The sequence below is a fragment of the Lissotriton helveticus genome, chromosome 3_1 (assembly GCF_964261635.1).
Source record: "Lissotriton helveticus chromosome 3_1, aLisHel1.1, whole genome shotgun sequence".
Lineage (NCBI taxonomy): Eukaryota > Metazoa > Chordata > Amphibia > Caudata > Salamandridae > Lissotriton > Lissotriton helveticus.
Window position 1 is genome coordinate 2,084,368,355 of NC_136061.1, and position 24,290 is coordinate 2,084,392,644.

The following is a 24,290-nucleotide window of genomic DNA, read 5'->3' on the forward strand; positions in this document are numbered from 1 at the left end:
TCACCCTCACTCACCCTCAACCCCTCACCCTCAACCCCTCACCCTCACTCACCCTCAACCCCTCACCCTCACTCACCCTCAACCCCTCACCCTCACTCACCCTCAACCCCTCACCCTCACTCACCCTCAACACCTCACCCTCACTCACCCTCAACCCCTCACCCTCACCCTCACCCTCACTCACCCTCACCCTCACTCACCCTCAACCCCTCACCCTCAACCCCTCACCCACCCTCACAACACATATTGTGTTACAATAGGTGTCACATTTGCGAAAGATAAAACTATCTAGAGATGTAGCATAACGACCAGAGCTGCCATATAAGTCACGTAAATACAAAACATGTTGCATTCCAAATGCTATAGGTGTCACATTCGCAAAAGTTATAACTATTGGCATTGTAAATGACAAAGCCATCAATTTAGCAATTTTAACAACGAAAAAATAAATAAATTATGTCATTTACAAGACCAATAACTACAACTTTTCTAATGCAAAACCTATTGCATTCCAACCCCACTCACCCACGCAACGCCACTCACACACGCAACGCCACTCACACACGCAACGCCACTCACACACGCAACGCCACTCACACACGCAACGCCACTCACACACGCAACGCCACTCTCACACGCCACTCATCCACGCAACGCCACTCATCCACGCAACGCCACTCATCCATTTGCAAAACGAAAAAAGTTAAACTCTTCTATTGCGAGACCTATTGCATTTTCAATGCTTGTTGATTAATACTATGAATGCAATAGATCAGGGGATAGAATAATACCTACTTAAGATTACTTCAGGTTTATCAATATTTTTGTTTCTCAATAAGTCACCTAGTATAGTATCCTAGTATCCTGTCTATGTTAATGTCATACCAATGTAACCATTTATTCAGCCAGTGGAATTTTGCAGTGATGATGCGTTTAGGAATGTTGGGAGCCTCTGAGGAGAAGTCATTGTTGAGAGTGGGCTGAGCAGCATGCTGACTGCTCCTGGTGGGGCTCATCTACGTATCCTGTAACTTACTATAATAAAACAGCTTGAACTACATCAACGTGTATGGACCTTGTTACTACAATTTTAAGGCGACAATTGGTGTAAGAAGAACCTGCATGTTTTGAATCATTCTGTAAAGAAATTATCGAACAAGAGATACAGCAAAAGACACTACAAACTACGATTGGAACAAGGATTCTGGCATCCCTGAGCCCCACCAGTGACCATTACACTGGTCGCCCCCACTCTGAGCATGCCAGATCCCACTTCACACAAGCCTGGTGTATGTATTTCTAGTACTTGACAGCCATGTTTTATTCTACAAAGTATGGTGACCGTGCGTGGACTTTGCCTTGCTTCCTCACCTCGATGCGTTTCCTGTGTGTCAACTAGTGAGAGGAGCTCATTTCTTCACGTTTGTGGGAGAGCACTGTCTGACAGGCTCGCACTACAGCTTTTGGAGGTCTTCTTTGGATTGGTTGTCCCTGTCTCTGTGTCTCAATTGAGCAACATTCGTGAGCAGTTTATTCACTTCGTGTCAGGAGTGTCTACATACACAGGGCAGTGTCAGTCTGGAGATTCAGCTCCCTGCTTTCTACTTGTGTGGAGTGATGCTTCGTTGATTGAACTCGCTCCCCACATTGTGTGTTCCTCTGTTGCCTGACTGGTGTTTGTCCTTTTGGCTTTGCCACTTAGGAACTATTGGGGGCACTGCTGCTTTCACTGACTGGGCAAGTTTGGGCCATTTTGGTCATGCCGGTTCTTGCTCAATTGGCAGTTTAACCGCTGTCCCTGCATTTTGAAAAATAAACAGCGTGTATTTCCCTGCACACGATCCTACCTGCTTTCTCAAGCACTGCAGCACTGTCTTCATGGGATACTTTCTGACGCAATTGTATCCGAGCAGTTTGGGACTTGATGAGGGGCGCTCTCTTGCCTTGATGCGGCGTGAGCCACCCGGCGCAGTGTATGCTGCATGCTGCCATCTTGTGGTTGGATTTTGACAAGCACCAAGATTGTGTTGTGCTTACGAAGTGCATGTCTCTGTTTCTCTTCCATATACTCCAGTCTCCCTCCCCGGTGTAGAAGAGTTTCTTTCTTAGATGTGTGTTTCTCAAAACCAACAATATTGTCTGTTTTTTTTCAGTGCACTGCTTTTCTGTACTGATGAAGTGTCATGTTTTTGGGTCGTACCTGCGCACCCTGTTCAAATGGATTGCTGGTGAGGTGTTTTTTTTTTTTATTCAAGACCTTTGAAACTTGCTTGCAATTTACTTTTACCAGCGTTTGAGGGTTTCGTTTTATTATCCCATGGTGAAGAGAAAATCCAGTCAACTAATGGGCTGTGTGAGAGACTTGCATCAGCTAACAGTTACTCTGCATGTTGTTTGTTCGACAATATTACTGTTTCCAGATTCTAGATGTTGGCGAATTTATGTAGGTGCCTACAACTGGACTCTATTTGCATGAGGGTGTTTCAAGTTACAGTCAGATCATCAAAGATTTTCCGTATCAGAAATTTATTTGTGTATCACAGGACCATGGTGACACGCACACTCCAAACCCTAACAGTCAGCATGTTATACGTTAATGCGATGCGTTATTTATGCATTTTGTAATGTAGGCTGTTATTACATCTTGTTTATGTATGTTTTTCCTATTGGTACATTACATGAAGGATGTGTCTATCTCCACATTTATCCTTAATGGGATTGGTTGGTGGGTTTTGTGGGTCCTTCATATTCTGTTCTTGGGTTTAGGGAACATGTCTTTATGAATTAGTTTTTCCCATGTGTTCACTATACACTTTACGCTGCCTTATATGGTGTTGACAGTGGGTTTTAGTCCCATTTGTTGTTTTGCATGTTGCCTCATATTTGCATTTACGTTAGTCTTCCTCACTTATCTTTCAAAGAATTGTATATTGGGTTCTGTTGGGCTCAACATTATATGTACATGGACCCTAGGTACATACCATCAAGAGTTCATTATTTCAATTTACATGCATGCAATCTACATTTTATTCTTCCCTACATAGGGATAGCAATGGGTTTTAATCTCATGTCCTCAATGTACGTGTCACGCTACAAATGGGTTTTAATCCAATGTCCTCACTGTACGTGTCACGCTGTGAATGGGTTTTAGTCCCATGTCTTCACTGTTCGTTCCATTTGCTCGCAATACATTTGCCTTCATGGGCTACTAACAGTTTCCACCCTGTTTCAGGGCATCTATGAATAGGTGTTAGTTCTTTTGCATTTGTTAACCATCGCTATCCTTAGGGACTGATTATGTGTTCCTACGAATTTACATTAGTTAAATTTACCTTACTTCCTTTTCGTCTTAGACTAGGTCAGTGGTTTTTGGCCCATAGTTCTCACTTGTGTCGTATGGGTTTTAGTCCCATTACTATACTGCACTGTGTTTTCCACATGAGGTTGTTTTTATAAGGGCTATCATTTCATGGGTTTTAGTCCCCTTCGTAATAGTTTTGACCCCTTTTACATCTTGGTAGGGGTTGGTCTTGGGTTATAGTCCTCCCATTTTCACGTACGTTGGTTACGTCTTTTCTATTGTGTCTCAATGGTCCCAGTCCCATTTGACTCAACGTTATGTCTTTCTTTTTATTATTACACTGTCAATTTTGCAATGCAATGTTATCTTTATATTATATTACATTATTAATTTTATAACAGGGAAGTATGACTGATCTCATTATTTTCTCCTTATCTTCTCTGTTTCTTTTGTGTGTTCAGTTTTCTTCGTGACGTCTTTTCTTCTTGCCGTCTGTGGATTCTGGACGTTATCCTTGTTGTCAATTTTTCTTTGTCTTCTGTCTTTCTCTTATCATGGTGTGTTTTTCTTTCCACCTGAGACTACACTTTCTTCTCCACTGGGTGTGTGTCTAGTTGTAGTCCAGTGTTATGTTGTGTTGTGCTATGCCTTGCTTTCTCGCTTGCCTGCCTGGCTAGTAGGTGTGTCTGGGGGTAATCATTAGTGTTTCATGTTTTGTCTTTTCTTTGTTGTTTTCTTTCGCTGGGTCTTTTTCTTTTTTCTGTTGTTATTTATAGAAGGTTGCTTCCTCTTTTTCTTTCCTCATTTATAGTTCTTCCTTTTTCAGTTTACTATCTTAATTGCTTTTGTTATATAAGAAAGGGGGATATGTAGTATCCTAGTATCCTGTCTATGTTAATGTCATACCAATTTAACCATCTACTCAGCCAGTGGAATGTTGCACTGGTGATGCATTTAGGAATGTTGGGAGCCTGTGAGGAGAAGTCACAGTTGAGAGTAGGCTGAGCAGAAAGCTGGCTGCTCCTGGTGGGGCTCATCTGTAACTAACTACAATAAAGCACCTTGAACTAAATCTTCTTGTAAGGACCTTGTTACTACACCTAGAAAAATGCACCAAAACAGTTTAGATTATGTAAATTTACAGCAGTGTACTAAGTAGCAGGTTATTACATTGGTTGCCATGTCATAGTATGCACTAGTCTAGGCAGTAATGGTAATAGGTTAATATAATGAATTACTTTATCCTTGTTATTATAGCTTTTTAACATGAAGTATTTTCTTTTCGCCCCAGTTGTCCCCTTTTCTCAGATTTGTTCCATCTCCATTCAAAAAAATTCTATTAAATACATAAGCAGTTTCTGCAAAGGTCTATTTCAGGACAGAGAAACTGAGAACCCTAATTGACTGGACGAAATGGAAACAGTTCTGGTGCCACTGCGCAGAGCTCGATTCTCTAATCCTGTAAAGGGGACATAAGGGGATAGGAAAGCATTCCCTACCCTCTAGTGGGAGGAAACCCAATCATTTTGAGATGGAACTAATGGAACTAATGTTCAGGAAACCTTCATGGCTATAAGACGTTTATTTTGAAGCAATGTTAACTTGTTTTCCAGGGTTACTTGTATTATAGTGTTTTTCTTCGGAACTGTTAGACTTGGCAACTTTGGCATGGTTTCCCCTGACTTTTTTCCTCTAACTCCTATATTTTTGATGTTGTGCTGGATTTAGTTTTTGCTGACTTAGATGCATTGAGCACTTTGCCACTGCTGATCAGTGTCAAAGTGCAAGCGCTCCCTGTCAAAATTGTTGTTACAATTGGTTCTCGCTGATTGGCATATTTGATTTACTGGTAAGTCCCTAGTAAAGTGCACTGAAGTGTTACAGGGCCTGTGAATCAATTGTCACTAGTAGGCCTAGACCACTGATTGTGCCACCCACATGAGAAGCCCTGAAAAAAGTATCTCAGACCTGCCACTGCAGTGCCTGTGAGCAGTTTGTTAACTGCCATGTTGACCTGGTAAGTGCACCCACTTGCCCGGCCCTAATAGTCCTTGGGCCTTATTTATGAAGGCCTTGCACCACCGGTGCGTCACTTTTAAAATGGGAAAAAGTGACGTACCGGCGGCGCAAGGCCTTCATAAATAAGGCCCCTGATTCTTATATGTAAGGTACCCCTAAGGTAGGCCCAATGTACCCCCATGGGCAGGGTGCAAATAATGTGAAAGATAGGATATGTACTGGTGTGTGTGACATGTCCTGATAGTGAAATACTGCCAATTTCGTTTTTCACTATTGAAAGGCCATCTGTCACGTAGGATAGAATGGGAAATACTTTGTAACATCATACAAGTATACCTTACCATTGGGACAAGATAGAGAAATACAAATAAGGCTCACTGAACTCGAAGCCAAGGTAGCTTTTTCAATGTTTGTGCTTCTCTGAAAGTAGTCCTCCTGGGCTGTTATTTCTGTTAAGCAATTCTTTAATGTTCTGTGATTGCACCATTAGCTTTCTAGAGATTTTAAAGTATAGCATTATGCTTTTAAATGTGGTTTCAATTATGGCTTATACCTAAGTAGTGGAGAGAATTATAAGGAAGGGCTGGTTTCGTGATCGGAGTTATGGTATTTGCAAGTAGCATGTACATTTCATTCATTTTATATAGGTGGTGAAAAAAAGGACAAGAAAATGAGCAGTTTGCAAACTTCATGAATTTTTTTCAAAACATCACAATCTATGCCAAAACTGCAAAGTTTATATTATGAGAACAAATTCGGAAATATTCTTTTCGTGCGCAAATTTTAATTGGAAAGCTTTTTCACCCATATTTGAAGTTTTCAAAGTAAAAAAAAGCTCCTCAGTTTTCCTGGAATGCAGTGTTTGTTATCTTCAAGAAACTGGCCATTTTCAAATACGAAAGAACTGGATTAATTAAATGTTTATTAGATGCCTCCTCTGAAAAGCCTTTTGTTACCTAACAAGAAATTGTGAAAATAAGTTAATACTCTATTTCAAATGTTACTGTTTACCATTAGCCGGCAAAAATATGTTTACTTTTTTCTCAACAGTGAAACAAATACAGTGATTATGTAAAACACTCTGATTACCTGACTTTGGCAGCGGGTATTTGACTTTGTAATATTGTTCATAGAATTGTAGAATTCTGCCAGTTACGTTTAATGCATATGCTCCTTGATTTTCCTCAATGGCTTCCATACGGCCCCAGATTCCTGTCTAAAAGGATTTAAGAAATGGGTTTTTAGTCAGATTTGTGTTTTCTGAGCTTCCATGGCATGCACATGCACGCACACATACACACACTCGGTCACATACACTTTACCTTTACTCTGTTGTTTGTTCTTTCAATTTTACCAAAGTCTGAAACAACAAAGGCGAGCAGGTAAGTTGACATCTTTGGTGTTGTTTCAAAGATAGTAGCTTTCCAAGTTCCACCTTCTATGACTTTCTCACTTGTGCCTGAAGACAAATAATATATTATAAAGAGTTAGTCATTTGCTCTTGACAATCCAAGCCTACCAGGTCTGTCTCATCAGCATGGGTCCCAATTGTTATATCTCTGGCATGTTTCTGTTACGAACATTAGAGCAAAAACTGCCTTGAGCAGTACATTGATACCAATTTCATTTCAATTTCAAAATTTCGCAGAATTTTCTTTCATTAATGTCAGGATTCTCATACAACATTTAAAATAAACACAGAGTGACAACCTTTCATTATGCCCTGGCGATACTAACCAATGTATGGTTCATCTCACAATGAAAATATCTTACACCATAGAATGTCACTAGATTCAGATCACATGACCGTCCATTAAGCAGGTCTCTGCTAGAGTCAAACCTCTCAAGGATATCACTGGGGTACCAAGAGAACAGATCGCAGAAGGAGCTGCAGGACCACCAGTACAGCTTTATCCTTACCTAAAAGGATTATGCTACACGCCATTACCATATGATGCCAAAACAAGTTAAGTGCATTTGGAGAGCCCTTTACATAGACTACAGCATTCAGGTATAATTTGCAGGTAATGAAATAGACAAATGCTGTTATCCAGACTGAAGTACCATTACAATTAAGGTTCAAGGTAAAAAAAAAGTGAGACCGTCCATCTTTGAGTATCTTCAGCTGGGCTGGCTCATGCAGAAAGACTTGTGAACAGGCGGTCTTGAAAGGATCAATACACTGGCGGAGCCGCCACCACTTGCCCATTGTAGATTTACAAATGTCCGACCTTTTAGAGATAGAAATCGAGTCCAGTTTAACAGTAGTGGAAGGGTGGGCTTTCAGATAAGTTGCTTGGCGGAGCAGGAAGTTACCTTAAAATACCGGTATTAGGTAAGGATGGGTTGACTTAGTTTGGATCACTTTTGTGATAAAGGCAGGTAATCGATGTGCCCACTGGACCTGCAAGTCCATACCCAGTCGACAAGATCTGGGAATGCCTGCTGGAATAAGCTGATTATATAAGCCCTAGGATCTGAGCCATCCCTCCCTTAGGGTACATCAAAAACCCTCAAGTTATTCCAACCTTGTCAATTTTCAAGATCCACAACTTTTGCCTGCAGAAACACCATTTCGGTCACCTGAGTTTTGACTAAACTCACAGCGTAGTTGTTGACTTCTTCGACTGCTGTGACCCGCTGTTGCAGGTCCGATAATTCTGAAGAGAGTGAGACGACCTTGGTAGTGACAGCCACCAGAGCCTGTTTAATCTATGCTTTGGCTTGAAGATTGTATTCTCGAGCCTTCGCTCTTTGAGTAGTTAATGCCTGTAAAATTCTGGATAAAGAGGGCTCCTCGCACTCACTAGATCTAGAGCTTTCCACTGTTGGCCCGTTTTGTAGGATCAAGTTGGTCCGTTGGTAGAGAGGATGGAGACAGAAGGCCCACTGAGTCAGAAGTCCCATTCAGGGTCCCGTCAGAGCTGCTCATGTGAGTTGGGTAAGAAGTGGATGAGTGTTGGCCAGCATGCAAAAGAGTTGGAGGCCCCCTCCCTCAGGCACTGAGGCATTTGTTTTGCCAGAGTTAGGCAGTCGAGAGACAATAGCTTTGACCTCTCCCTTAGAAGCCTAACCACTTACGCAGGGGACTAGCTCCAACACCGACCTTTGTGCCAATTGCGACGTGGTTTTTCGATCGCTCCTCCAAAAGAGTAAAGGTATTTTGGACCTCCTCGTCCTTTCCCTCCTTTACCTCCTCTGACTCATGTGACTCCTCTCCCTCATAAAGATTTAAAGTTCCAGCGGAGTGCTGTCCTTTATAGAGTTGAGATCTGGAGCCTCCACTGGTTCGTTCAGTTTCCTACACTGCTCAGAGTGCTTTAATTGGGCATTATCCGAGATGATTGGAGAAGAATAAATACATTCCTGTGCAGTAGATTGCACCATTGGCCGCTCTGTTATGGACTTGACAGGAGGTTTCAGTCACACCTAAAGTCGGTTGGCTCTGAGGCTTAGGGCCATCTGAAGGGTCAATTAACAAACTAATGTCCATGTCATCCAATGCTGTTAAACCTATGATGCTTACACCCAGTTGCAAGCATGAGAGTGGTACAAATAGGGAAATGAATGCCAAAGCATTACAGGAGCTGGCGGTTACAGGATTAACACACGCAGTCAACTCGGTTTCTTCTTTGATGATCTTCTTGGGGCGGTAGGCCCCCCCAATAATCTGTTGAGGTTTGAGAGACAGTTTTATTTTTCTGGAAGCCAGATGAGCCGAGGCACCATCTTTAGTATCCCAGCCCTCCTGTACTGTGTACATCGGCCATCTCCAATCCTGGAGTGGAGTTCTCTGATCCGCGGGTTTGGATTAGACCACCGGCCTTCCTGGAACATAGCAAGTGGAGAATCGGCTTGCCGAGTTGAGAGCCAGGGGCCGCCTCGCATGCCAGAGACAATTTCTTCCCTAGTTCTTCGTTCATTTCAGTGGCGGCCAAGATACCATGAGCTGCAGCCACCATCGCTGCCTCTCCTATTCCTCCATGTCCTTTCTGCGCAGGGAGTTGTTGAGGGGCCATACTGAGCCCTGCCTTATCCTGCCTCGAGTTAGAGCCAAAGACGGAGTGGAGTGGTTAAAATAGGCGGCGATATATAGATCAACAGCAGAACACCTTTAGCAGAGATGTTCCGCCATCTTACTCCCAGATCTGTTGACTGGGTGTGAGTGTTTGATTGGTTCAGATGCGCCGTCCATCACCACCCCCTTTTGTACTGCTTTTTTCGCCATAAGTTGGCAGGCTATGCTCAGACGTGAGTTCCTTGCTCACTTTGCCACTGGATTCAAGCTAGCCGGGCTGAAGACGGCTGAAATGCCAGAAACCGGTCCTCGGAAGCTTGTTTCCGGTCCAGGGAAGGCCTGGCTTGGCAGTTTGGGCTGGACTGTTCCCATGAGGCACAGGGTCAGACTGATTTGCAGATGGTCATGTCTGAACTGGGGTGGCAGAGTGGGCTAAAGATTAGTGATGGATTAAACCCAGATCTGCTGACTGGGTGTGAGTGTTTGATTGGTTCAGATGCTCCGTCCATCACCACCCCCTTTTGTACCGCTTTGTTTGCCATAAGTTGGCAAGGTATGCTCAGACGTGAGTCCCTTGCTCACTTTGCCACTGGATTCAAGCAAGCCGGGCTGAAGATGGCCGAAATGCCAGAAACCGGTCCTTAGAAGCTTGTTTCTTTTCAAGGGGAGGCATGGCTTGGCAGTTCGGGCTGGACTGTTCCCATGAGGCACAGGGTCAGACTGATTTGCATATGGCCATGTCTTAACTGGGGTGGCAGAGTGGGCTAAAGAACGGTGATGGATTAAACCCAGATCTGTTGACTGGGTGTGAGTGTTTGATTGGTTCAGATGCTCCGTCCATCACCACCCCCTTTTGTACCGCTTTGTTCGCCATAAGTTGGCAGGGTATGCTCAGACGAGAGTCCCTTGCTCACTTTGCCACTGGATTCAAGCAAGCTGGGCTGAAGACGGCTGAAATGCCAGAAACCGGTCCTCGGAAGCTTGTTTCCGGTCCAGGGAAGGCATGGCTTGGCAGTTCGGGCTGGACTGTTCCCATGAGGCACAGGGTCAGACTGATTTACATATGGCCATGGTTGAACTGGGGTGGCAGAGTGGGCTAAAGAACGGTGATGGATTAAACCCGATCTGTTGACTGGGTGTGAGTGTTTGATTGTTTCAGATGCTCCGTCCATCACCACCCCCTTTTGTACCGCTTTGTTTGCCATAAGTTGGCAGGGTATGCTCAGACGTGAGTCCCTTGCTCACTTTGCCACTGGATTCAAGCAAGCTGGGCTGAAGACGGCTGAAATGCCAGAAACCGGTCCTTAGAAGCTTGTTTCCGGTCCAGGGAAGGCTTGGCTTGGCAGTTCGGGCTGGACTGTTCCCATGAGGCACAGAGTCAGACTGATTTGCATATGGCCATGTCTGAACTGGGGTGGCAGAGTGGGCTAAAGAACGGTGATGGATCAAACCCAGATCTGTTGACTGGGTGTGAGTGTTTGATTGGTTCAGATGCTCCATCCATCACCACCCCCTTTTGTACCGCTTTGTTCGCCATAAGTTGGCAGGGTATGCTCAGACGCGAGTCCCTTGCTCACTTTGCCACTGGATTCAAGCAAGCCGAGCTGAAGATGGCTGAAATGCCGGAAATCGGTCCTCGGAAGCTTGTTTCCGGTCCAGGGAAGTCATGGCTTGGCAGTTCGGGCTATACTGTTCCCATGAGGCACAGGGTCAGACTGATTTGCATATGGCCATGTCTGAACTGGGGTGGCAGAGTGGGCTAAAGAACGGTGATGGATTAAACCCAGATCTGTTGACTGGGTGTGAGTGTTTGATTGGTTCAGATGCTCCGTCCATCACCACCCCCTTTTGTACCACTTTGTTCGCCATAAGTTGGCAGGGTATGCTCAGACGTGAGTCCTTTGCTCACTTTGCCACTGGATTCAAGCAACCCGGGCTGAAGACGGCTGAAATGCCAGAAACCGGTCCTCGGAAGCTTGTTTCCCGTCCAGGGAAGAAATGGCTTGGCAGTTCGGGCTGGACTGTTCCCATGAGGCACAGGGTCAGACTGATTTGCATATGGCCATGTCTGAACTGGGGTGGCAGAGTGGGCTAAAGAACGGTGATGGATTAAACCCAGATCTGTTGACTGGGTGTGAGTGTTTGATTGGTTCAGATGCTCCGTCCATCACCACCCCCTTTTGTACCGCTTTGTTCGCCATAAGTTGGCAGGGTATGCTCAGACGAGAGGCCCTTGCTCACTTTGCCACTGGATTCAAGCAAGCCGGGCTGAAGACGGCTTAAAAGCCAGAAACCGGTCCTCGGAAGATTGTTTCCGGTCCAGGGAAGGCATGGCTTGGCAGTTCGGGCTGGACTGTTCCCATGAGGCACAGGGTCAGACTGATTTGCATATGGCATTGTCTGAACTGGGGTGGCAGAGTGGGCTAAAGAACTGTGATGGATTAAACCCAGATCTGTTGACTGGGTGTGAGTGTTTGATTGGTTCAGATGCTCCGTCCATCACCACCCCCTTTTGTACCGCTTTGTTTGCCATAAGTTGGCAGGGTATGCTCAGACGTGAGTCCCTTGTTCACTTTGCCACCGGATTCAAGCAAGCCGGGCTGAAGACGGCTGAAATGCCAGAAACCGGTGCTCAGAAGCTTGTTTCCGGTGCAGGGAAGGCATGGCTTGGCAGTTCGGGCTAGACTGTTCCCATGAGGCACAGGGTCAGACTGATTTACATATGGCCATGTCTGAACTGGGGTGGCAGAGTGGGCTAAAGAACGGTGATGGATTAAACCCAGATCTGTTGACTGGGTGTGAGTGTTTGATTGGTTCAGATGCTCCGTCCATCACCACCCCCTTTTGTACCGCTGTGTTCACCATAAGTTGGCAGGGTATGCTCAGACGTGAGTTCCTTGCTCACTTTGCCAGTGGATTCAAGCAAGCCGGGCTGAAGACGGCTGAAATGCCAGAAACCGGTCCTCAGAAGCTTGTTTCCAGTCCAGGGAAATCATGGCTTGGCAGTTCGGGCTGGACTGATCCCATGAGGCACAGGGTCAGACTGATTTGCATATGGCCATGTCTGAACTGGGGTGGCAGAGTGGGCTAAAGAACGGTGATGGATTAAACCCAGATCTGTTGACTGGGTGTGAGTATTTGATTGGTTCAGATGCTCCGTCCATCACCACCCCCTTTTGTACCACTTTGTTCGCCATAAGTTGGCAGGGTATGCTCAGACGTGAGTCCCTTGCTCACTTTGCCACTGGATTCAAGCAAGCGGGGCTGAAGACGGCTGAAATGCCAGAAACCGGTCCTCAGAAGCTTGTTTTCGGTCCAGGGAAGGCATTACTTGGCAGTTCGGGCTGGACTGTTCCCATGAGGCACAGGGTCAGACTGATTTACATATGGCCATGTCTGAACCGGGGTGGCAGAGTGGGCTAAAGAACGGTGATGGATTAAACCCAGATCTGTTGACTGGGTGTGAGTATTTGATTGGTTCAGATGCTCCGTCCATCACCACCCCCTTTTGTACCACTTTGTTCGCCATAAGTTGGCAGGGTATGCTCAGACGTGAGTCCCTTGCTCACTTTGCCACTGGATTCAAGCAAGCGGGGCTGAAGACGGCTGAAATGCCAGAAACCGGTCCTCAGAAGCTTGTTTTCGGTCCAGGGAAGGCATTACTTGGCAGTTCGGGCTGGACTGTTCCCATGAGGCACAGGGTCAGACTGATTTGCATATGGCCATGTCTGAACTGGGGTGGCAGAGTGGGCTAAAGAACGGTGATGGATTAAACCCAGATCTGTTGACTGGATGTGAGTATTTGATTGGTTCAGATGCTACGTCCATCACCACCCCCTTTTGTACCACTTTGTTCGCCATACGTTGGCAGGGTATGCTCAGACATGAGTCCCTTGCTCACTTTTTCACTGGATTCAAGCAAGCTGGGCTGAAGACGGCTGAAATGCCAGAAACCGGTCCTCGGAAGCTTGTTTCCGGTCCAGGGAAGGCATGGCTTTGCAGTTCGGGCTGGACTGTTCCCATGAGGCACAGGGTCAGACTGATTTACATATGGCCATGGTTGAACTGGGGTGGCAGAGTGGGCTAAAGAACGGTGATGGATTAAACCCCGATCTGTTGACTGGGTGTGAGTGTTTGATTGTTTCAGATGCTCCGTCCATCACCACCCCCTTTTGTACCGCTTTGTTTGCCATAAGTTGGCAGGGTATGCTCAGACGTGAGTCCCTTGCTCACTTTGCGACTGGATTCAAGCAAGCCGGGCTGAAGACGGCTGAAATGCCAGAAACCGGTCCTCGGAAGCTTGTTTCCGGTCCAGGGAAGAAATGGCTTGGCAGTTCAGGCTGGACTGTTCCCATGAGGCACAGGGTCAGACTGATTTGCATATGGCCATGTCTGAACTGGGGTTGCAGAGTGGGCTAAAGAACGGTGATGGATTAATTCCAGATCTGTTGACTGGGTGTGAGTGTTTGATTGGTTCAGATGCTCCGTCCATCACCACCCCCTTTTGTACCGCTTTGTTCGCCATAAGTTGGCAGGGTATGCTCAGACGAGAGGCCCTTGCTCACTTTGCCACTGGATTCAAGCAAGCCGGGCTGAAGACGGCTTAAAAGCCAGAAACCGGTCCTCGGAAGATTGTTTCAGGTCCAGGGAAGGCATGGCTTGGCAGTTCGTGCTGGACTGTTCCCATGAGGCACAGGGTCAGACTAATTTGCATATGGCCTTGTCTGAACTGGGGTGGCAGAGTGGGCTAAAGAACTGTGATGGATTAAACCCAGATCTGTTGACTGGGTGTGAGTGTTTGATTGGTTCAGATGCTCCGTCCATCACCACCCCCTTTTGTACCGCTTTGTTCGCCATAAGTTGGCAGGGTATGCTCAGACGAGAGGCCCTTGCTCACTTTGCCACTGGATTCAAGCAAGCCGGGCTGAAGACGGCTTAAAAGCCAGAAACCGGTCCTCGGAAGATTGTTTCCGGTCCAGGGAAGGCATGGCTTGGCAGTTCGGGCTGGACTGTTCCCATGAGGCACAGGGTCAGACTGATTTGCATATGGCATTGTCTGAACTGGGGTGGCAGAGTGGGCTAAAGAACTGTGATGGATTAAACCCAGATCTGTTGACTGGGTGTGAGTGTTTGATTGGTTCAGATGCTCCGTCCATCACCACCCCCTTTTGTACCGCTTTGTTTGCCATAAGTTGGCAGGATATGCTCAGACGTGAGTCCCTTGTTCACTTTGCCACCGGATTCAAGCAAGCCGGGCTGAAGACGGCTGAAATGCCAGAAACCGGTGCTCAGAATCTTGTTTCCGGTGCAGGGAAGGCATGGCTTGGCAGTTCGGGCTGGACTGTTCCCATGAGGCACAGGGTCAGACTGATTTACATATGGCCATGTCTGAACTGGGGTGGCAGAGTGGGCTAAAGAACGGTGATGGATTAAACCCAGATCTGTTGACTGGGTGTGAGTGTTTGATTGGTTCAGATGCTCCGTCCATCACCACCCCCTTTTGTACCGCTGTGTTCACCATAAGTTGGCAGGGTATGCTCAGACGTGAGTTCCTTGCTCACTTTGCCAGTGGATTCAAGCAAGCCGGGCTGAAGACGGCTGAAATGCCAGAAACCGGTCCTCAGAAGCTTGTTTCCAGTCCAGGGAAATCATGGCTTGGCAGTTCGGGCTGGACTGATCCCATGAGGCACAGGGTCAGACTGATTTGCATATGGCCATGTCTGAACTGGGGTGGCAGAGTGGGCTAAAGAACGGTGATGGATTAAACCCAGATCTGTTGACTGGGTGTGAGTATTTGATTGGTTCAGATGCTCCGTCCATCACCACCCCCTTTTGTACCACTTTGTTCGCCATAAGTTGGCAGGGTATGCTCAGACGTGAGTCCCTTGCTCACTTTGCCACTGGATTCAAGCAAGCCGGGCTGAAGACGGCTGAAATGCCAGAAACCGGTCCTCAGAAGCTTGTTTTCGGTCCAGGGAAGGCATTACTTGGCAGTTCGGGCTGGACTGTTCCCATGAGGCACAGGGTCAGACTGATTTACATATGGCCATGTCTGAACCGGGGTGGCAGAGTGGGCTAAAGAACGGTGATGGATTAAACCCAGATCTGTTGACTGGGTGTGAGTATTTGATTGGTTCAGATGCTCCGTCCATCACCACCCCCTTTTGTACCACTTTGTTCGCCATAAGTTGGCAGGGTATGCTCAGACGTGAGTCCCTTGCTCACTTTGCCACTGGATTCAAGCAAGCGGGGCTGAAGACGGCTGAAATGCCAGAAACCGGTCCTCAGAAGCTTGTTTTCGGTCCAGGGAAGGCATTACTTGGCAGTTCGGGCTGGACTGTTCCCATGAGGCACAGGGTCAGACTGATTTACATATGGCCATGTCTGAACCGGGGTGGCAGAGTGGGCTAAAGAACGGTGATGGATTAAACCCAGATCTGTTGACTGGGTGTGAGTATTTGATTGGTTCAGATGCTCCGTCCATCACCACCCCCTTTTGTACCACTTTGTTCGCCATAAGTTGCCAGGGTATGCTCAGACGTGAGTCCCTTGCTCACTTTGCCACTGGATTCAAGCAAGCCGGGCTGAAGACGGCTGAAATGCCAGAAACCGGACCTCAGAAGCTTGTTTTCGGTCCAGGGAAGGCATTACTTGGCAGTTCGGGCTGGACTGTTCCCATGAGGCACAGGGTCAGACTGATTTACATATGGCCATGTCTGAACCGGGGTGGCAGAGTGGGCTAAAGAACGGTGATGGATTAAACCCAGATCTGTTGACTGGGTGTGAGTATTTGATTGGTTCAGATGCTCCGTCCATCACCACCCCCTTTTGTACCACTTTGTTCGCCATAAGTTGGCAGGGTATGCTCAGACGTGAGTATCTTGCTCACTTTGCCACTGGATTCAAGCAAGCGGGGCTGAAGACGGCTGAAATGCCAGAAACCGGTCCTCAGAAGCTTGTTTTCGGTCCAGGGAAGGCATTACTTGGCAGTTCGGGCTGGACTGTTCCCATGAGGCACAGGGTCAGACTGATTTACATATGGCCATGTCTGAACCGGGGTGGCAGAGTGGGCTAAAGAACGGTGATGGATTAAACCCAGATCTGTTGACTGGGTGTGAGTATTTGATTGGTTCAGATGCTCCGTCCATCACCACCCCCTTTTGTACCACTTTGTTCGCCATAAGTTGCCAGGGTATGCTCAGACGTGAGTCCCTTGCTCACTTTGCCACTGGATTCAAGCAAGCCGGGCTGAAGACGGCTGAAATGCCAGAAACCGGACCTCAGAAGCTTGTTTTCGGTCCAGGGAAGGCATTACTTGGCAGTTCGGGCTGGACTGTTCCCATGAGGCACAGGGTCAGACTGATTTGCATATGGCCATGTCTGAACTGGGGTGGCAGAGTGGGCTAAAGAACGGTGATGGATTAAACCCAGATCTGTTGACTGGATGTGAGTATTTGATTGGTTCAGATGCTCCGTCCATCACCACCCCCTTTTGTACCACTTTGTTCGCCATACGTTGGCAGGGTATGCTCAGACATGAGTCCCTTGCTCACTTTTTCACTGGATTCAAGCAAGCTGGGCTGAAGACGGCTGAAATGCCAGAAACCGGTCCTCGGAAGCTTGTTTCCGGTCCAGGGAAGGCATGGCTTTGCAGTTCGGGCTGGACTGTTCCCATGAGGCACAGGGTCAGACTGATTTACATATGGCCATGGTTGAACTGGGGTGGCAGAGTGGGCTAAAGAACGGTGATGGATTAAACCCCGATCTGTTGACTGGGTGTGAGTGTTTGATTGTTTCAGATGCTCCGTCCATCACCACCCCCTTTTGTACCGCTTTGTTTGCCATAAGTTGGCAGGGTATGCTCAGACGTGAGTCCCTTGCTCACTTTGCGACTGGATTCAAGCAAGCCGGGCTGAAGACGGCTGAAATGCCAGAAACCGGTCCTCGGAAGCTTGTTTCCGGTCCAGGGAAGAAATGGCTTGGCAGTTCGGGCTGGACTGTTCCCATGAGGCACAGGGTCAGACTGATTTGCATATGGCCATGTCTGAACTGGGGTGGCAGAGTGGGCTAAAGAACGGTGATGGATTAATTCCAGATCTGTTGACTGGGTGTGAGTGTTTGATTGGTTCAGATGCTCCGTCCATCACCACCCCCTTTTGTACCGCTTTGTTTGCCATAAGTTGGCAGGGTATGCTCAGACGTGAGTCCCTTGCTCACTTTGCCAGTGGATTCAAGCAAGCCGGGCTGAAGACGGCTGAAATGCCAGAAACCGGTCCTCGGAAGCTTGTTTCCAGTCCAGGGAAGTCATGGCTTGGCAGTTCGGGCTGGACTGATCCCATGAGGCACAGGGTCAGACTGATTTGCATATGGCCATGTCTGAACTGGGGTGGCAGAGTGGGCTAAAGAACGGTGATGGATTAAACCCAGATCTGTTGACTGGGTGTGAGTGTTTGATTGGTTCAGATGCTCCATCCATCCCCACCCCCTTTTGTACCGCTTTGTTCGCCATAAGTTGGCAGGGTATGCTCAGACGTGAGTTCCTTGCTCACTTTGCCAGTGGATTCAAGCAAGCCGGACTGAAGACGGCTGAAATGCCAGAAACCAGTCCTCGGAAGCTTGTTTCCGGTCCAGAGAAGGCATGGCTTGGCAGTTCGGGCTGGACTGTTCCCATGAGGCACAGGGTCAGACTGATTTGCAAATGGCCATGTCTGAACTGGGGTGGCAGAGTGGGCTAAATAACGGTGATGGATTAAACCCAGATCTGTTGACTGGGTGTGAGTGTTTGATTGGTTCAGATGCTCCGTCCATCACCACCCCCTTATGTACCGCTTTGTTCGCCATAAGTTGGCAGAGTATGCTCAGACGCGAGTCCCTTGCTCACTTTGCCACTGGATTCAAGCAAGCCGAGCTGAAGACGGCTAAAATGCCAGAAACCGGTCCTCGGAAGCTTGTTTCCAGTCCAGGGAAGTCATGGCTTGGCATTTCGGGCTAGACTGATCCCATGAGGCACAGGGTCAGACTGATTTGCATATGGCCATGTCTGAACTGGGGTGGCAGAGTGGGCTAAAGAACGGTGATGGATTAAACCCAGATCTGTTGACTGGGTGTGAGTATTTGATTGGTTCAGATGCTCCGTCCATCACCACCCCCTTTTGTACCACTTTGTTCGCCATACGTTGGCAGGGTTTGCTCAGACATGAGTCCCTTGCTCACTTTTTCACTGGATTCAAGCAAGCCGGGCTGAAGACGGCTGAAATGCCAGAAACCGGTCCTCGGAAGCTTGTTTCCAGTCCAGGGAATGCATGGCTTGGCAGTTCGGGCTGGACTGTTCCCATGAGGCACAGGGTCAGACTGATTTGCATATGGCCATGTCTGAACTGGGGTGGCATAGTGGGCTAAAGAACGGTGATGAATTAAACCCAGATCTGTTGAGTGGGTGTGAGTGTTTGATTGGTTCAGATGCTCCGTCCATCACCACCCCCTTTTGTACCGCTTTGTTCACCATAAGTTGGCAGGGTATGCTCAGACGAGAGTCCCTTGCTCACTTTGCCACTGGATTCAAGCCAGCCGGGCTGAAGATGGCTGAAATGCCAGAAATCGGTCCTCGGAAGCTTGTTTCCGGTCCAGGGAAGGCATGGCTTGGCAGTTCGGGCTGGACTGTTCCCATGAGGCACAGGGTCAGACTCATTTGCATATGGCCATGTCTGAACTGGGGTGGCAGAGTGGGCTAAAGAATGGTGATGGATTAAACCCAGATCTGTTGACTGGGTGTGAGTGTTTGATTGGTTCAGATGCTCCGTCCATCACAACCCACTTTTGTACCACTTTTTTCGCAATAAGTTGGCAGGGTATGCTCAGACGTGAGTCCCTTGCTCACTTTGCCACTGGATTCAAGCAAGCCGGGCTGAAGACGGCTGAAATGCAAGAAACCGGTCCTCGGAAGCATATTTCCGGTCCAGGGAAGGCATGGCTTGGCAGTTCGGGCTGGACTGTTCCCATGAGGCACAGGGTCAGACTGATTTGCATATGGCCATGTCTGAACTGGGGTGGCAGAGTGGGCTAAAGAACTGTGATGGATTAAACCCAGATCTGTTGACTGGGTGTGAGTGTTTGATTGGTTCAGATGCTCCGTCCATCACCAGCCCCTTTTGTACCGCTTTGTTCGCCAAAGGTTGGCAGGGTATGCTCAGACGTGAGTCCGTTGCTCACTTTTCCACTGGATTCAAGCAAGCCGGGCTGAAGATAGCTTAAACGCCAGAAACCGGTCCTCGGAAGCTTGTTCCCGGTCCAAGGAAGGCATGGCTTGACAGTTCAGGCTGGACTGTTCCCATGAGGCACAGGGTCAGACTGATTTGCATATGGCCATGTCTGAACTGGGGTGGCAGAGTGGGCTAAAGAACGGTGATGGATTAAACCCAGATCTGTTGACTGTGTGTGAGTGTTTGATTGGTTCAGATGCTCCGTCCATCACCACCCCCTTTTGTACCGCTTTGTTCTTCATAAGTTGGCAGGGTATGTTCAGACGTGAGTCCCTTGCTCACTTTGCCACTGGATTCAAGCAAGCCAGGCTGAAGAAGGCTGAAATGCCAGAAAACGGTCCTCGGAAGCTTGTTTCCGGTCCAGGGAAGGCATGGCTTGGCAGTTCGGGCTGGACTGTTCCCATGAGGCACATGGTCAGACTGATTTGCATATGGCCATGACTGAACTGGGGTGGCAGAGTGGGCTAAAGAACGGTGATGGATTAAACCCAGATCTGTTGACTGGGTGTGATTGTTTGATTGGTTCAGATGCTCCGTCCATCACCACCTCCTTTTGTACCACTTTGTTCGCCATAAGTTGGCAGGGTATGCTCAGACGTGAGTCCCTTGCTCACTTTGCCACTGGATTCAAGCAAGCCAGGCTGAAGACAGATGAATTGCCAGAAACCGGTCCTCTGAAGCTTGTTTCCGGTCCAGGGAAGGCATGGCTTGGCAGTTCGGGCTGAACTGTTCCCATGAGTCACAGGGTCAGACTGATTTGCATATGGCCATGTCTGAACTGGGGTGGCAGATTGGGCTAAAGAACGGTGATGGATTAAACCCAGATCTGTTGACTGGGTGTGAGTGTTTGATTGGTTCAGATGCTCCGTCCATCACCACCCCCTTTTGTACCGCTTTGTTCGCCATAAGTTGGCAGGGTATGCTCAGACGTGAGTCCCTTGCTCACTTTGCCACTGGATTCAAGCAAGCGGGGCTGAAGACGGCTGAAATGCCAGAAACCGGTCCTCAGAAGCTTGTTTCCGGTCCAGGGAAGGCATGGCTTGGCAGTTCGGGTTGGACTGTTCCCATGAGGCACAGGGTCAGACCGATTTGCATATGGCCATGTCTGAACTGGGGTGTCAGAGTGGGCTAAAGAACGGTGATGGATTAAACTCAGATCTGTTGACTGGGTGTGAGTATTTGATTGGTTCAGATGCTCCGTCCATCACCACCCCCTTTTGTACCACTTTGTTCGCCATAAGTTGGCAGGGTATGCTCAGACGTGAGTCCCTTGCTCACTTTGCCACTGGATTCAAGCAAGCCGGGCTGAAGACGGCTGAAATGCCAGAAACCGGTCCTCATAAGCTTGTTTTCGGTCCAGGGAAGGCATAACTTGGCAGTTCGGGCTGGACTCTTCCCATGAGGCACAGGCTCAGACTGATTTACATATGGCCATGTCTGAACCGGGGTGGCAGAGTGGGCTAAAGAACGGTGATGGATTAAACCCAGATCTGTTGACTGGGTGTGAGTGTTTGATTGGTTCAGATGCTCCATCCATCACCACCCCCTTTTGTACCGCTTTGTTCGCCATAAGTTGCCAGGGTATGCTCAGACGTGAGTCCCTTGCTCACTTTGCCACTGGATTCAAGCAAGCGGGGCTGAAGACGGCTGAAATGCCAGAAACCGGTCCTCGGAAGCTTGTTTCCAGTCCAGGGAAGTCATGGCTTGGCAGTTCGGGCTGGACTGATCCCATGAGGCACAGGGTCAGACTGATTTGCATATGGCCATGTCTGAACTGGGGTGGCAGAGTGGGCTAAAGAACGGTGATGGATTAAACCCAGATCTGTTGACTGGGTGTGAGTATTTGATTGGTTCAGATGCTCCGTCCATCACCACCCCCTTTTGTACCACTTTGTTTGCCATAAGTTGCCAGGGTATGCTCAGACGTGAGTCCCTTGCTCACTTTGCCACTGGATTCAAGCAAGCCGGGCTGAAGACGGCTGAAATGCCAGAAACCGGTCCTCAGAAGCTTGTTTTCGGTCCAGGGAAGGCATTACTTGGCAGTTCGGGCTGGACTGTTCCCATGAGGCACAGGGTCAGACTGATTTACATATGGCCATGTCTGAACCGGGGTGGCAGAGTGGGCTAAAGAACGGTGATGGATTAAACCCAGATCTGTTGACTGGGTGTGAGTGTTTGATTGGTTCAGATGCTCCATCCATCACCACCCCCTTTTGTACCGCTTTGTTCTCCATAAGTTGGCAGGGTATGCTCAGACGCGAGTCCCTTGCTCACTTTGCCACTGGATTCAAGCAAGCCGAGCTGAAGACAGCTGAAATGCCAGAAACCGGTCCTCGGAAGCTTGTTTCCAGTCCAGGGAAGTCATGGCTTGGCAGTTCGGGCTAGACTGATCCCATGAGGCACAGGGTCAGACTGATTTGCATATGGCCATGTCTGAACTGGGGTGGCAGAGTGGGCTAAAGAACGGTGATGGATTAAACCCAGATCTGTTGACAGGATGTGAGTATTTGATTGGTTCAGATGCTCCGTCCATCACCACCCCCTTTTGTACCACTTTGTTCGCCATACGTTGGCAGGGTATGCTCAGACATGAGTCCCTTGCTCACTTTTTCACTGGATTCAAGCAAGCTGGGCTGAAGACGGCTGAAATGCCAGAAACCGGTCCTCGGAAGCTTGTTTCCGGTCCAGGGAAGGCATGGCTTTGCAGTTCGGGCTGGACTGTTCCCATGAGGCACAGGGTCAGACTGATTTACATATGGCCATGGTTGAACTGGGGTGGCAGAGTGGGCTAAAGAACGGTGATGGATTAAACCCCGATCTGTTGACTGGGTGTGAGTGTTTGATTGTTTCAGATGCTCCGTCCATCACCACCCCCTTTTGTACCGCTTTGTTTGCCATAAGTTGGCAGGGTATGCTCAGACGTGAGTCCCTTGCTCACTTTGCCACTGGATTCAAGCAAGCCGGGCTGAAGACGGCTGAAATGCCAGAAACCGGTCCTCGGAAGCTTGTTTCCAGTCCAGGGAAGTCATGGCTTGGCAGTTCGGGCTAGACTGATCCCATGAGGCACAGGGTCAGACTGATTTGCATATGGCCATGTCTGAACTGGGGTGGCAGAGTGGGCTAAAGAACGGTGATGGATTAAACCCAGATCTGTTGACAGGATGTGAGTATTTGATTGGTTCAGATGCTCCGTCCATCACCACCCCCTTTTGTACCATTTTGTTCGCCATACGTTGGCAGGGTATGCTCAGACATGAGTCCCTTGCTCACTTTTTCACTGGATTCAAGCAAGCTGGGCTGAAGACGGCTGAAATGCCAGAAACCGGTCCTCGGAAGCTTGTTTCCGGTCCAGGGAAGGCATGGCTTTGCAGTTCGGGCTGGACTGTTCCCATGAGGCACAGGGTCAGACTGATTTGCATATGGCCATGTCTGAACTGGGGTGGCAGAGTGGGCTAAAGAACGGTGATGGATTAAACCCAGATCTGTTGACTGGGTGTGAGTGTTTGATTGGTTCAGATGCTCCGTCCATCACCACCCCCTTTTGTACCGCTTTGTTCGCCATAAGTTGGCAGGGTATGCTCAGACGAGAGGCCCTTGCTCACTTTGCCACTGGATTCAAGCTAGCCGGGCTGAAGACGGCTTAAAAGCCAGAAACCGGTCCTCGGAAGATTGTTTCCGGTCCAGGGAAGGCATGGCTTGGCAGTTTGGGCTGGACTGTACCCATGAGGCACAGGGTCAGACTGATTTGCATATGGCCTTGTCTGAACTGGGGTGGCAGAGTGGGCTAAAGAACTGTGATGGATTAAACCCAGATCTGTTGACTGGGTGTGAGTGTTTGATTGGTTCAGATGCTCCGTCCATCACCACCCCCTTTTGTACCGCTTTGTTTGCCATAAGTTGGCAGGGTATGCTCAGACGTGAGTCCCTTGCTCACTTTGCCACCGGATTCAAGCAAGCCAGGCTGAAGACGGCTGAAATGCCAGAAACCGGTGCTCAGAAGCTTGTTTCCGGTTCAGGGAAGGCATGGCTTGGCAGTTCGGGCTGGACTGTTCCCATGAGGCACAGGGTCGGACTGATTTACATATGGCCATGTCTGAACTGGGGTGGCTGAGTGGGCTAAAGAACGGTGATGGATTAAACCCAGATCTGTTGACTGGGTGTGAGTGTTTGATTGGTTCAGATGCTCCGTCCATCACCACCCCCTTTTGTACCGCTGTGTTCACCATAAGTTGGCAGGGTATGCTCAGACGTGAGTTCCTTGCTCACTTTGCCAGTGGATTCAAGCAAGCCGGGCTGAAGACGGCTGAAATGCCAGAAACCGGTCCTCGGAAGCTTGTTTCCAGTCCAGGGAAGTCATGGCTTGGCAGTTTGGGCTGGACTGATCCCATGAGGCACAGGGTCAGACTGATTTGCATATGGCCATGTCTGAACTGGGGTGGCAGAGTGGGCTAAAGAACGGTGATGGATTAAACCCAGATCTGTTGACTGGGTGTGAGTGTTTGATTGGTTCAGATGCTCCATCCATCACCACCCCCTTTTGTACCGCTTTGTTCGCCATAAGTTGGCAGGGTATGCTCAGACGTGAGCTCCTTGCTCACTTTGCCAGTGGATTCAAGCAAGCCGGGCTAAAGACGGCTGAAATGCCAGAAACCGGTCCTCGGAAGCTTGTTTCCGGTCCAGAGAAGGCATGGCT

The 24,290-nt window shown here is 48.4% G+C and overlaps 1 protein-coding gene across 1 annotated transcript in view; it reads right to left on the reverse strand.

Moving 5' to 3' along the window:
• Positions 1-24,290, reverse strand: part of LOC144824116 (aminopeptidase N-like) — an 880,577-nt gene that overhangs the window by 613,627 nt on the left and 242,660 nt on the right. The window contains exons 4-5 of the mRNA XM_078683228.1: positions 6,643-6,779; positions 6,410-6,536 (exon numbers count right to left, since the gene is read on the reverse strand). Of these exons, the coding sequence (XP_078539354.1) occupies positions 6,410-6,536; positions 6,643-6,779 (264 nt within the window). The remainder of the gene's footprint in view (positions 1-6,409; positions 6,537-6,642; positions 6,780-24,290) is intronic.